Genomic DNA, 15,125 nt, shown 5'->3' with positions numbered 1-15,125 from the left:
AAATTCTGCAAAAAAAATTAATAAAATGATCTTTCAAATGCACTCTCTGACACCCCCAATGGCACATCACAACATTCCTGCCTTTCCCCAACGCCGGAATACCTGCCTTACAAAATTGACCTTTCCCTCACTGCCCCCCCCCCCACCCCCAAAGTTCAGCATCTTTGTCCTTTACTCCCCCACCCCCCGACCAATCCACAGCATCGTACCCCCGCTCCGACCCTCCTGCACAGAGAAAATCAACTCCTCCCCCCTCCCCACAGGTGTCGGGGATTCCAAGGCATTGTCGGCCACCTGAATAAAGATTGCAACAAGGTGGCTGACTCACTGCAGCCTACATGGTAAGTAGGCATTAACATACTCTAATGTGGCTCCCATCGCCGAGGCCTCGCCGCTGCAGAGATCGGCATGGGGCCTACCGTCGGGGTGGGACCCGTCATACTGATCTTCATTGCCCCCCACCACCGTTCCTAATGGCAGAGGGGCTTTAAAATCCAGCCCACTGAATTTTGTTTGTGTGTGTGAACTCCTCAAGTAGTCCAATTTAATATTTAGCATACACTGTGCAATATTCCTTTGCAGGGTTTTACATTAAAAATGTAATCTTTTAAATGACAAAGCACATTAACCATGAACCTGTTAATATTCTATGTACGGTATGGTTAAAAACATTGACATTTATATGAACGACTTCATGAGACTTACTATCTTGTTTTATACCAAAATGCCCTGATTTGCATCACTATCACCTTTGATTCCCAGCCAGAGAATTGTACAGCACAGAAGGTGACCATTCAGTCCATTGTAATGCTACACAAATAATTCAAATGGACTATTGCAAATCACAATTTGTTTTAGATTTTAATAAACTTTTCAAATGTAAAAACACTTTTTTTTTTTAAAAACAGATACATTCTTAACAAAACTACAGCCCATATTTATACAAAGAGACTCAGAAGGTCTCAAGTTTTCCATCCATTGAATTTAGGATTTTTTTTAAGCATAAATATTTACACTATGTACACTCAAACTAGCTGCAGGCACACAAACATAACTAAGGCCACTGACAACGTCATTAAAGTAAATATTTTACATGAGCAGAGTTGGCAGCACCATGTTCGTACAATACAATGTATGGTAAGCCAAGAAAAGTACAAAGAAATAACAAAAGCACAGTAAAAGATATTGGTCAATTTTCATCTCTCCATGTTTAATTTATAATAGGGTTTTGACAAATATGCCACCTTAAAATCGCTTTCAAATTAAATAGCCTGATTTTAAAAGTTGGGGCATTGGTATTTTAATATTACAGGTGGGTTTTCTGTTTAGTGGCAGCCATCTTGTAAACTCCAGAAATTTACACAATACCCTAGTTTCTTCACATTTTTCACTTCAAATACTGAATGCAGAGTTCCTTCATTCCCTGCATCTACAATAAGGAAGTGCACCCCCCTGCCATTCCCCAACACTTGCAATTTTTCACAAAAAGTGCCCTTGTACCAAGTTTACTAAGAACACATTTTTATCAATGTTGGAAGTGGTTGATGCAACAAATACTATTTAGTTCACAAAAAGAATGCAGGACAAGAATACAGAAGTCATAGGCTTGCCATTAGGGATCATAAAGGCGGCAATAAAATTCAGAGCCTTGAATAGGATGAATGGGGAACCTATGGTTTGAGAGTTGAGGTCATGTGGTACTAAGGGGACTTGTGAATAGATGTCTGGGGTCAATGAGAACATTAAATGAAAAGAGGTAAAACTATCGATACTGCAGAACTTGATATCTGTTACCAAGACTGATGCTTTCAGTATTTGAACTGATTCATCTATCTGACTGACAATCCAATTTTATAGACTGTGTTCTTCTCCTTCTAAAGTTGCACCAAATAAAATTATAAATATAACAAAAATATACAAAGTAAACAATCTCTTATTAAAATCAGGGAACATTGATCTGGTTTTGAATTTGACATCAGCCGAATGACCTGAAATATTCACCTTGCACTGGCCATATGCTAAAACTTCAGTCATTAATCCTGCGGGTCAATAACCTCTCTGTTACTGGCTGTTTAGTTTTGCATTTAAAGAACTTCATAAGCACCTACATAGCCATGCAGTCTGTACACTTTACATTATATGTGGAATGTTCTGTTAGGATGTTGAATCAGTTGCACAATTTGTTTTTAAAACTAATTTTACTGTGGAGTCCACCATTGTCCCCCATTAAAAGGGAATTGTTCAGATATGAAACTATTTTACAAATTTATTCTTCAACCAAAATGGTCCTTCACAAAGTGTAACTGAGTGCACGTTCTCAATTGTTCACATTGGGCAATAAATCATTCCGCCTCCTCTCTAAGGGTCCTTCACATACGAGGTTGTCTGTGCAATAACAATTGTTCTCATTGGACAATAAATCAATCCCACAGTTCCTTTCTCAATGTCCTTTGCACAGTGAGGTTACCAGCACAGTCACAGTTGTCCTGACTGGACAATGAATCAACCCTCCCCAAAACCTTTTCTTCAGGGATTTCTTCACAAAATGATTCAGAATGTACCGTGGCAGTATAGCGGCATATGTTTTACAGTCCTTTTCTACCAATTAAAAAAGCAGCAAAGTTTTTAAGCAGCATCAGTCTGACTCAATCTCGCACTGATTCTCATGTGCTTCTTTGGCCACTTCATAAATCCTCTTAAAGTCTTTATAGCGAGGTGCGCATCCAAGCCATGCCTCTCCAAAGTGGACATGGCCTGTGAAAATGAAGCTCCCGACTCCTTGCTTCACACCACACTTTAAGAATGTCCTGACTTCCCCAAACGATTTTCCGTATTTTCCTATCGGGTGAAAGAGGGTGTACTTCTGTCTATAAATTTTGGTGGTGCTAACACTGACAACAGATTCCTGCCGCTCTGCATCGTGGAACACAGATCGAATGTGACCTCGTACCACTGGAAAAACAAAGAAAAACATCTTAGCATCTTGTGAACTCCGCATTTAATGCCTTAAACATCATGAGACAGACCTGTCAACACATACCTCTGGAGCGAGACCCAGTGGGGTGGGTCTTGATTTTGTGGGATAGTGTAGAACGGGTAATTGAAGTGAATCAGCAGCCAGTTTAACATCTCAACCAACTGAAGTCAATGGAAATAAAAATCATTTTACTCTATCACACAAAGTCAAGGTCTACCCCAATCATTTTAGGTCCAAAAAGCTCACCATTTTTTTTTTTTTAAATCTCCCTCCTAAAAATGAAGAGCATTGTTTTTTTTTTTAAATACATTTGTGATCGACCTCAACTTTTCTTTTTGAAACCATGTCACTCCAGAAAATTAAATGACGATAATAGTATCTCATTTACAAAATCATGCATGTTTTGAGATACAATATTTTGACGTGTGTCAGTATTTTACATAGTAGTCCAATAAAATTTGACCGAACAGCAAGCTCTCCAGATATTTCATTCCTCCTGGCTTTGAACACAATAGTTAAACTAATCTGAAGTAACCTGGAGTGCCATTACTACATTTCTCAACTGAGCCTTCAAGCGATGCTTTGAAAGAATATTTCTCCTCCTCCCTTTTCCCATCCATTTGTTCCACCATCTTCCCCATCTCCTGAAGTGTTGCCTCTTTGCTGAAATACAAGGGGTGAGTCACTAATCCGTCACTCCCAGCAGGGAGCAGGACTCATACGAAGGGCATCTCAGGCATTCACCCCATCAATCATTGAATATCAGTCTCTCTGGTACCTAATCCAAAGGACGATTACTCAAATCGGAGGGGGGCAGGGGTGGGGGCAACAGCTGAACTAAATCCTGTTGTCGCATTCCAAGAGAATCAAACAAGCGCAGGATCCTTTTTCCTGAATTGCTGAGGCTACTTGCAATGCCCCAGTCACCAGCTCAGAATAGATTGATATTGAACCTTGTGCCTTCCTGGGCTACATGGCTCAAGTCCTCTTCATTTTCATTAACTTAATTGTTGCGGGAGCTTAAATAAAACACCAAAAACTTGCATTTATGTAGCACAATTAACATAGTCAAATGTCCCATTGCACTTCACAGGAGCAATATCAGACAAAGTTTGACACCAAGCCACATAGGTATTAGGACAGGAGACCAAAAGCTTACTCAAAAGGATGAGAGGTTGAAAGGTTCAGGGAAGGAATTCGAGTGCTTAGGGCCTAGATGGCTGAAGGCAGGGCTGCCAATCCCTGAGGAAAATCTGGGATGCGCAAGAGGCCAGAGTTGGAGAAGTGCAGAGATCGCAGGGGTTTATAGGGCGAGGAGGTTTCAGAGATAGGGAAAAAACTAAGGTAAACTTTAATGGTAAAAGCTGGCTCCATTGCTGATCAATGTATTTTTTCCTCATTAGCAGATTATCCTAAAGCGAGAGTGATTCTGAAATTTTATAAAAAGAAATCTCAGTGCTGGAGGCTGTCTCAAAACACCAGCAAATTTTTAGATCTGTAGTGGACAATCAAATTAGTTCACATTTCTAGCATTCAAGATATGTGACAGTTCAATACTAGTCTACACAAAAGCAGTGTCCTTTGAGGTTATAATTGTGGTGTTGGACTGAAGCAGATGGAATAACTCCACATAAAGATGCAGCTTAAACTTTCAAAGTAATGCCTTTAACTAGCATATACTTAAAACAAAGATGCCTCAAAGCATTGATATGAAAGTACACAAGAAGTACAATCGGGTTTCAAGTAGTTTCATCCCAGTTGTGAAATGCTATTCTCTTATGAGGGTCCTATTTTGCATGGTGCAGCCCTTACAATCTCCAAACACTGAGAACACAGCAGTATAATTTTTTTTTTTTAAGTCATATGAACATACGAATTAGGAGCAGGAGTAGGCTATTCGGCCCCTTTGTGCCTGCTCCACCATTCTATAACTCGAGGCTGATCTGTTTGTGGACACAACTCCACTTTCCTGCCTACCCCCGATACCTTTTGACCCCCCTGTTTGTCAAGAATCTGTTACCTCTGCCTTAAACACAATGATCCTGCCTCCGCTGCTCTCTGGGGAAGAGAGTTCCACAGACTCAACGCTCAGAGAAAACATTTCTCCTCATCTGTCTTAAATGGGAGACCCTTTACTTTTAAACAGTGCCCCCCTAGTTTTGCAAGGCTTTAACCAGTGGGGTACCGCAAGGATCAGTACTTGGGCCCCAGCTGTTCACAATATATATCAATGATTTGGATGTGGGGACCAAATGTGGTATTTCCAAGTTCACAGATGACACAAAACTAGGTGTAAATGTGTGTTGAGGAAGATGCAGAGCGGCTTCAAGGAGATTTGGACAGACTTAGTGAATGGGCAAGAATGTGGCAGATGGAATATAATGTGGAAAAATGTGAGATTATCCATTTTGGTAGAAGCACAGATGTGCAGAGTATTTCTTAAGTGATAAGAGATTAGAAAGTGCAGATGTACAAAGGAATCTGGGTGTTCTCGTCAATAAGTCACTGAAAGCCAACATGCAGGTGCGGCAAGCAATTAGGAAGGCTAATGGTATGTTAGCCTTTGTTGCAAGAGGATTGGAGTACAGGAGTAGTGAAGTTTTGCTTCAATTGTATAGAACCTTGGTTAGATTGCACTTGGAGTACAGTGTGTAGTTTTGGTCCCCTTACCTAAGGAAGGATATTATTGCCATAGAGGGAGTGCAGCGAAGGTTCACCAGACTTGTTCATGGCGGGACTGTCCTATGAAGAAAGATTGGGGAAACTGGGTCTGTATTCTCTAGAGTTTTGAAGAATGAGAGGTGATCTCATTGAAACCTACAAAATAGTTAAAGGGATAGACAGGGTAGATGCAGCTAAGATGATTCCCCTGGTTGGGGAGTCTAGAATCAGGGGACACAATTTCAAAATAAGGGGGAAGCCATTTAGGACAGAGATGAGGAGAAATTTCTTTACTCAGAGGGTTGTGAATCTTTGGAATTCTCTACCCCAGAGGGCTGTGGAAGCTCAGTCATTGAGTATCTTTAAAGTAGAGATTGACAGATTTCTAAATACCAATGACATAAAGGGATATAGTGATAGTGTGGGAAAAAGGCATTGAAGTGGATGATCAGCCATGATTGTATTGAATGGCAGAGCAGGTTCGATGGGCTGAATGGCCTACTCCTGCTCTTATGTTCCTATGTAGTCTCTCTCAAAGGGAAACATCCTTTCAATATCCACCCAGTCAGGTCCCATCAAGATCTTATATGCTTCAATAAGATCACCTCTCATCCTTCTAACTCCAACCTGTCCAACCTTTCCTCATCCCAGGATTCAGTCAAGTGAACCTTCTCTGAACTGCTTCCAATGCAATTATATCCTTTAAGTAAGGAAGCCAAAACTGTACACGATTCTCTAGATGTGGTCTCACCAATGTGCTGTACAACTGTAGCAAAACGTCTCGACTTTTGTCTTCCATTCCCCTTGTAATAAATAACATTGCATTTGCCTTCTTAATCACTTTCTGTACCTGCATACTAACTTTTTGTGTTTCGTGTACTAGGAATCAGTGGGTGCCACCCCAATGACAGGAAGATACCCCAAAGTTTGCTTGGCCGTTCCAGCGGGTCCCTGCTGTAACTCCAGGTGAAAACCATCAGAACAGCCAGAAAATGGATAAACCAGGTCCAGGCCATACAGGAGAGTCTCCAGTGGCCTTATTGTTTGGGGGATAGGCTTTGCCCATCCTAAACAAGGCCACTAATGCAGGGAGGGTGCTTCCTTGACTCAATTGAAACCAGTATATGGTTAAAGGCCGGTATCCTTGGTGAAATGAAATACCGAGGGGTCCAGGCTAGCAGTGAGGTCAGGAATCCACAGAATTATTTTAATTTCTTCTAGCTAACCCCTGACACAAGGGACAGCTGTAGCCACAATCTACCACTTTCTGGAAGGGAACTGGACATGCATCCCCATCCATCCCTGGACCAAGCATTTTGCACCTGCATTTCTGGGGCTCTTGTCAAGAAAGCAGTGTCGCTATATCCCCGTGCTTTCAAAGACCCACTCCTCCAGGCCCCGCTCAGACCACAGAAATTTAAACAGGGTCATCAGTGAATACAATATTGGGCCACCATGTATTTTCAGGGCCAATACTTTATAGAATTAAAAGACAAAGAAAAATCAGAAAATATATCTCTTTAAAAACACCTAGAAGCCAGCAGTCATAGCAATTCATAGCTCTTCAGCAATTTCCTACCACCCTCCAAATGTATTAAAAGGTCACATTGACTCCCCTCCCCTTGGCTCAGTTGGTTAATACATATTATATCAGAGCTTGTAGCCTGGTTATGAGATTATGGAACACCTCAGAGCATTATTGTAAGGCATTTTATAATATATATATATATATATATATATATATATATATCTTGGCATGTTTGCATTTAATCCATTGAATGGCAAATGTTTTAAAATGCAGGCTTGTGAACCAAAACATTTGTAAACTGTTTCAAATACTACTTCAAGTCCTTGCAAACATTGGAAAACAGGAGTTCCAGTTATTTAGTAAGCACCCAAGTGGATTAGGCAATAAAACGTTAATGTTTTTGAAAGCTGCTTTTAGAGAGTGTACCATTAAATAAGAGCAAGAAAAAAAATTGTAGGAAATTCTATTAAACTCTGATAAAGGCTGTGTTGAGGGGTTTACATTGTGGGCATGGGGAGAGATAGATATTATGGTCTGAGCCAAGCCCTCCACCCAAACTGAACAGAGTTTTATCAGTCAGGTCAACACTGGACCACACAGCCTCAGACTAATAGTAATCCTCTGCAGTGCAAATATATTTAAACAGGATATTTATTCTAGATAAAAATTGAGTTGTGTTGTTTGCTTGCTTGCTCTGATAACTAAAGAAATCATCACTCATTACACATGCTACAATAATCTATTCGACAAACTGGCATTAAAATGCATGGAAAATTATTCCTTCTCTATAAATGTCTTGCAATTCTACACTGCAAGCTTCTTTAGTGATTTAATTTTTACCCAATGTTTTTTTCCCTTTTTTCGTCCCTGTTTCACTGAAAGTACTGAGAGGATGCTGGTCCCATTGCCACCAATGGCCTTTCAGTACCTCATTGAAGTGTGAGCCTGGCCAATGAATATCAGTTGCCTATTTGATCATATAGCACAGGGTTGTCCAACATATGGCCCGCGGGCCAGGATCCAGCCCGCCAAAGGTTTCCATTTGGCCCACGGATGTAAACTGCACCCGGGGCCGTTCCCCATCCTCGCCAGGCCGGTGGGGGGTGGGTGGTGGGGAACGGGAAGAGAGAGGGAGGCATAGAGAAGGGAGGACAGAGGGGAGGGGGGAGAACAGGGGTTGGGGGGGGGGGGGGGTGGGGGGAGGTAGGGAAAGAGGGAAACCACTCCTGACAGATGGATATCTATCTGGAATACTTCGCATTGCTACAAAAAGTGTGCGGGCAGAGATTGACTACTTGTGCAAGCAAAAAAATGCCAGGTATCTCACTTAATCAGTGTCCAGAGAGTGATGAGAAAGTAAGTCAATAAATGAATCTTCTCATTTAAAGCTTCTTCACAAAAATGCACATTTGTTGTTGTTTTGGTTAATAGCAAGATAATTTTTTAATGCCTTTATCTTTCTGAAATTGTCTCACCGGCCCCGCCCCCCATTCCCAATGTAAGACAAAAATTGTAATGTGGCCCCCCACGTGAAAATGTTGGATAACCCTGATATAGGGCATTACAGCAAATCCCAATCCCAACCTTGTCCAATGCATGGATACATGTACACACACATACAAACTGAAAGCAACTAATACAGCACAGACCAGGAATCTAACCTGGGGCTCACCTAGACATTGTCTAGTTTATTAACTCACTGAATAATCAGGAGAACTCACATCACTTTAATGATTTAAAATAAAAACACTTCTCACAGAATTTACCAAAGTGTTTTGTAAAGCTTTCTACAATCAAGTTTATAATATGTGACAACAGCTTCCAGGTAATGATACATAAAACACCACAATGTAATGATTGACAAATTGAGCAGAATAAAAAGGTTATAGATGTCTTTTCATTGGTGTATCGATGTTATAATTTTGACAAATCAAATGTAGATGTGCACATCTTTCAGCAATCTTATAAACATATCTCAGTCTCTGGATGTACAATTATGTACATAACAGCCATTGTCTTTCGTCAACTTATTTAAAATGTGGCACCTAAACATGCCAATAAAATTCTGATTTGTGATGCAAGATTAATAACCTAGATGATTTGCAGATTTAGAGTCACAGTCATTACAGCACAAAAGGAAGACATTTGGCCCTTTGAGCCCATGCCAGCTCTCCCAAGAGCAATCCAGTCAGTCCCATTCCCCTGCTGTATCCTTGTAGCCCACAAGTTAATTTCCTTCAAGTGCCCATCCAATTTCCTTTTGAAATCAATCATCTCTGCTTCCACCACCCTCATAGGCAGCATGTTACAGATCATTACCACTTGCCACATAAAAAAATTCCTCACATCCTCCCATATCTCTTGCCCAAAACCTTAAATCTGTGTCCCCTGATCCTTGTACCATCAGCTAATGGTAACAGCTTTTCTTTGTCTACCTTATTGAAACCTGTCATAACCTTGCAAATAATTAAATCTCCCCTCAACCTCCTCTGCTCCTAGGAGAACTCAAGCTTCTCCAACCTAACCTTGTAGCTAAAATACCCCATCCCTGGAGGCATTCCAGTAAATCTCCTCTGCACCCTCTCAAGGACCTCACATCCTTCCTAAAACGTGACCAGAACTGAACACAATACTTTAGTTGTGACAGACCAGAGCTTTATAAAGGTTCAGCATAACTTCACTGCTTGTGTATTCAATACCTCTATTTATGAAGCCCAAGATCCCATATGCTTTGCGAACTACTCTCTCAGTATGTCCTGCCACATTCAAAGATCTATGCATATGAACCGCCAGGTCCTTCTGCCCCTAATCTTTGATAAGATTGGATACCATCGTGTTGCCATAGTGAATAAAGTCCAAACTGGCAAAAAGGTCAGGAAAACTGGTTCACTGATCCAAATGTTATCCCACTAAATCCTACAGTAGCATTTTTTCATTAAATCCATATTATGACTAAATTGTATGGATATAACTCCTTTTTCCTCCTAGGTTAGATACAGGATTAATTATGTTTCCAAATCACAAACTCCACAACAGATTGTCATGCCTTAAGCTAGTGTGGTGAAACCATGGTAACAAGCTGCTTCATTGTTTTTTCACACAAAATTGCTTAAGGCTACGACTCATGGTGCAATTGAGGAGGAGGCATGTCAGTTTTTTTAAAATACATGCCTCTGCAAAGAATTGGTTTCTATTTTCCAACAAGCTTTTCAAAATTACAATGAAATTGCTGTCAAAATTATGTGATGTGATTTTGTTTTTTCTTTGAAATGTTCAAACAGGCACATAACACCAGCAGACTACCACATGCACTGACAGATACTGCAGAACAAAAGCAGCTTGGAGTCGGGGTGGGGGCGGGGCTGCAGCCATATGCCCTTTAACCTGACGTACATTTAAGACCTGCAAATCATGGTATTATCCAACCATGCAAGGATAAATTGCTCACTGACCATTTACTGTCAGTAGACCATGAGTGCTTAAAGCAGAGTAGCAGAAGTTGAGCTGACTGATTGCACTTAGCGCTGGATGTTTGGGCCACTAATCTTTATTATAGTTCACAGATTATGTGCAAGCTATCATTAACCCACCCACAACCAGCTGATTTTCACTATTACAGCAATGCTGTGCAAATGCTAGTTGGTTATTTCCAATTTTTGGTAACACAAGTATTTCTGGTATGCTTAATATCCTAACCTCCATTCCCATTTTCTTGGGCAGCAAGTGCTGGCAACGGAGGCCAGCTGCACCGCAGCCACGGGTAGTGGAGGACATGTGGACTGAGATCCCCTATCCATACACAATAGAGTGCTCTGTCACTCCTGGGGTCTATCCACCTTTCTCCACCATATTCTTGGGACACAGGAGCCTTCTCCCCTTTGCCAGATTTTTCATGATATCCTGTCCCTCTGCTATAACCATATACAGCTCCTCTGGACCCAGCTTTGTTTCTTCACTTGTCCCATTGCCACCCCCCCTGCTTGTCATCAAAATAAGACCTTGGGATCTTTTACTGCAACTGAGAGGGCAGACGGGGGCCTCGATTTAACTTCTCACACAATTGACGGCACCTCTGACAGCACAGAACTCCCTCAGCAGTGCACTGGAATGTCAGCCTAGGTTTTGTGCTCAAGTCTTTGGAGTGGGATTTCAACTCACAACTGTCTGAATCAGGAGAGAACGCGAGAGGAAGACAGAGAGTGCTACCAACTGAACCACTAAAAGTTGGCACTGCAACAAATGTCTTCATCTTAAAACTTTGACATATTTTATTGTAATGCTAGTTTTGAATTGAACTTTTAAAATTTGTAACAGTAAACAAAATTAGTGATGCAATTCTGTAATTGTGCCACATGACCTTGTCATTTTACATTCCCGTTTATAAACTTGCACCAGGTGGCAATGCCCCCTTTTAAAGATTGGCATTGTACTGCTCCAGTGATTTGTTCGTAATGCAATCCTACCCTGAGAAGATGCCCTTTGCAAAAATAATCCTTCTGAAAGTTAAACTAATCTACAAGAGTGTGACTGTCTCTCTTACAATATGAGCTCCATTTTGACGGTTGCTAAACTCAACCAAAATATCCATGTCAGTCATACAGTGTGAAATGGCATTAAATGGCTGGCAGACATTCATGAGGTGCTCTTCCTGCCAGGAACTTCTGCAGGTAGATTTCCACATAAAAGGCAAGCAGAGAAGCTGTGCCAATGAAAACAATGGCCTGCTCATAGCTAAATTTATTAACTGAACAATGTTTGCCTGTCAACACCAGGATGTGGCATGAAAGGGGTATTTCAAATGGAAGAGACACAGACCAGAAATGGTCCAGTGTAGTTAAGGGAATGCATCAATGTGAATAAAAGCAGCTTTGCTGAGATCCAGATAGATCAAAATACAACTCTAAAAAGGTCCTGGAAATACACTGTGGGATAATAGTTGTGAAGGCTTAATGCCTTCTGAAATCCCTCCTCGAGAATTTTACTGGGGGTATTATTTATCCCACAGAATTACGGCTTGACGTAAAGTTTTCCTTTTAAAATATTAATAATAATAAAAGAGAACAATTTATGTAATTCATACAGAGAGTCAGAAGCAATTATTGATACCACAGGATTTTTAAATCATTTGCAATACTGTGCCAAAGCTGACAAGCTATTCCATCATGGTGGGCATCACAGCAGAGATAAATCTTGTCTTCACCTAACTTCCACATATAATTTCCAGGCATGGTCACTGGTTAGCGCTCAATAATGGGAACCTTTACTGATTTTCTGCTCTGTAATCCAGAGTTAATGAGGCCAATTACATAGCCATCCATCAGCAATCAGCCAAGTATAGACCCATGAATCAGACCTAGGAACAACTGCGCCTTAGGGGATGCTGTCTGCTGTCTTTAAGGTGTACGATGGTTTAAAAACAGTTTACTTACATACACAGGCACAGAAACAGGCCATTCTGCCCAATTAGCCTATGTCAGTGTTCATGCTCCACACAAGCCTCCCCCCGCCTTACTTCATCACACCCTATCCTTTTCAAAACTAAAATTTAACTAAAATCCCTCATCCCTGAATCCATTCTGGTAAATCTCTTCACCCTCTCAAGGACCCTCACATCCTTCCTAAAGTGTGGTGATCAGAACTGAACACAATACACCAGTTGGGGCCTAACCAGAGCTTTGTAAAGGTTCAGCATAACGTCCCTGTTTTTGTAATAAATGCCTCTATTTATGAAGCCCAAGATTCCATACACATTACTAACCACTCTCTCAATAGTCCTGCCACCTTCAAAGATCTAGGCACCTGCAACCCCCAGGTCCCTCGGTTACTGCACACGCTTTAGAACTGTGCCATTAAGTCTATATTGCCTCTCCCTATTCCTTCTGTCAAAATGTATCACTTCACACTTGTCTGTATTAAATTCCATCTGCCACTTGTCTACCCATTCTGCTAGCCTATCTGTATCCTGTTGCAGGCAGTTCATATCACCTTCACTGTTTGCCTCTCATCCAAGTTTGGTATCATTGGCAAATTTTGAAATTCTACTCTGTCCTCCAAGATCCAAGTCATTTATATTTAGCAAAAATAGCAGTGGTCCTAGCACTGACCCTTGGGGAACACCACTGTCTACCATCCTCCAGTCTGAAAAACAACCATTTACTATGACTTGCTTTTTTTTGTACTAAAGCCAATGTTTATATCCAATTGGACATTGACCCTCCTATTCCATGAGCCTCAATTTTGTTAACCAGCCTTTTGTGATATTTTATCAAATGCTTTCTTAAAATCCATGGCACAGTGGGACAGCACAGTGGCGCAGTGGTTAGCACCGCAGCCTCATAGCTCCAGCGACTCGGATTCGATTCTGGGTACTGCCTGTGCAGAGTTTGCAAGTTCTCCCTGTGACTGTGTGGGTTTCCTTTGGGTGCTCCGGTTTCCTCCCACAGCCAAAGACTTGCAGGTTGATAGGTAAATTGGCCATTGTAAATTGCTCCTAGTGTAGGTAGGTGGTAGGAGAATGGTGGGGACATGGTAGGGAATATGGGATTAATGTAGGATTAGTATAAATGGGTGGTTGTTGGTCGGCACAGACTCGGTGGGCTGAAGGGCCTGTTTCAGTGCTGTATCTCTATGACTATGGCCATCGCATTACCTTCTGTTACTTCATTAGGAAATTGACTTGGATTAGTCAAACATGATCTGGCTTTTACTTATCCATGCTGGCTACCTTTAATTAACTCAAACCTCTCCTCGTGCCCGTTAATTTTTCAATGATTATTGTTTCTAAACCTTACTCACCACTGATGTTAAACTAACTAGCCTACAGTTGAATAAGGATGTCACATTTGCCACTCTCCAATCCTCTAGCACCTCCCCCATATCTAGGGAAGATTGGAAAATTATGGCAAGCTCTTCCACTATCTCTGCCCCCACTTCCCTGAGCAATCTGGGATGCAAGCCATCCGAACCAGGTAACTTAACTACCCTAAGCATAGCCAGCCTTTCCAGTCCCTACTCCATCTCAATTTTTACCCAATCCATTGCCTCAACTCTCTCCGTTTCGACCAATATTTCGCCAGATTCTTCTTCTTTAGTAAACACCGATACAAAGTACTCATTAAGTTTTCTAGCCTTGCCCTGTGCCTCTAAGCATAAATTACCCTGTTTTTCCCTAATAGGCCCCACTCCATCTCTTACTAACTGTGTACTATTTACATGCTGGTAGATTTTTGGGTTTCCTTTTAGGTTGACTGCCATTCTATTCTATTTAAGAAGGGAGGGAGAAAGAAAACAGGGAATTACAGACCTGTTAGCCTTACATCAGTCACTGGGAAAATGCTAGAATCTATGTGATACTTGGATAATAATGATCTGATTGGGCATAGTCAACATGGATTTACGAATGGGAAATCATGTTTGACAAACCTGGTGGAGTTTTTTTGAGGATGTTACTAACAGAATTGATAAAGGGGAGTCAGTGGATGTGGTATACTTGGATTTTCAGAGGCTTTTGATAAAGTCCTCCACAGGAGGTTGGTTAGCAAAATTAAAGCACATGGGATAGGAGGTAATATACGGGCATAGATTAAGGATTGGTTAACAGGCAGAAAGTAGAGAGTAGGAATAAATGGGTCATTCTCACATTGGTAGGCTGTGACTAGTGTGGTACTGCAAGGATCAGTGCTTGGGACCCAGCTGTTCACAATATATATCAATGATTTGGATTTGGGGACTAAATGCAGTATTTCCAAGATCGCGGATGACACAAAACTAGGTGAGAATGTGTGTTGTGAGGAAGATGCAAAGCGGCTTCAAGGGGATTAGGACAGACTTAGTGAGTGGGCAAGAATGTGGCAGATGGAATATAATGTGGAAAAATGTGAGGTTACCCATTTTGGTAGGAGGAATAGATGTGCAGAGTATTTCTTAAATGGTAAACGATTAGAAAGTGTAGATGTACAA

The 15,125-nt window shown here is 41.2% G+C and overlaps 1 protein-coding gene across 1 annotated transcript in view; it reads right to left on the bottom strand.

The window, feature by feature from the left end:
- Positions 1–918: 918 nt before the first annotated feature.
- The window catches only part of metrn (meteorin, glial cell differentiation regulator), a 45,452-nt gene continuing 31,245 nt past the window's right edge, over positions 919–15,125 (bottom strand). The window contains exon 4 of the mRNA XM_068056795.1: positions 919–2,952. Coding sequence (XP_067912896.1) covers positions 2,636–2,952 — 317 coding nt within the window. The 3' untranslated portion in view covers positions 919–2,635. The remainder of the gene's footprint in view (positions 2,953–15,125) is intronic.

Source organism: Heterodontus francisci, chromosome 24 (assembly GCF_036365525.1).
Source record: "Heterodontus francisci isolate sHetFra1 chromosome 24, sHetFra1.hap1, whole genome shotgun sequence".
NCBI classification, from domain to species: Eukaryota; Metazoa; Chordata; class Chondrichthyes; order Heterodontiformes; family Heterodontidae; genus Heterodontus; species Heterodontus francisci.
This window is presented reverse-complemented; position numbering and strand designations above follow the sequence as displayed.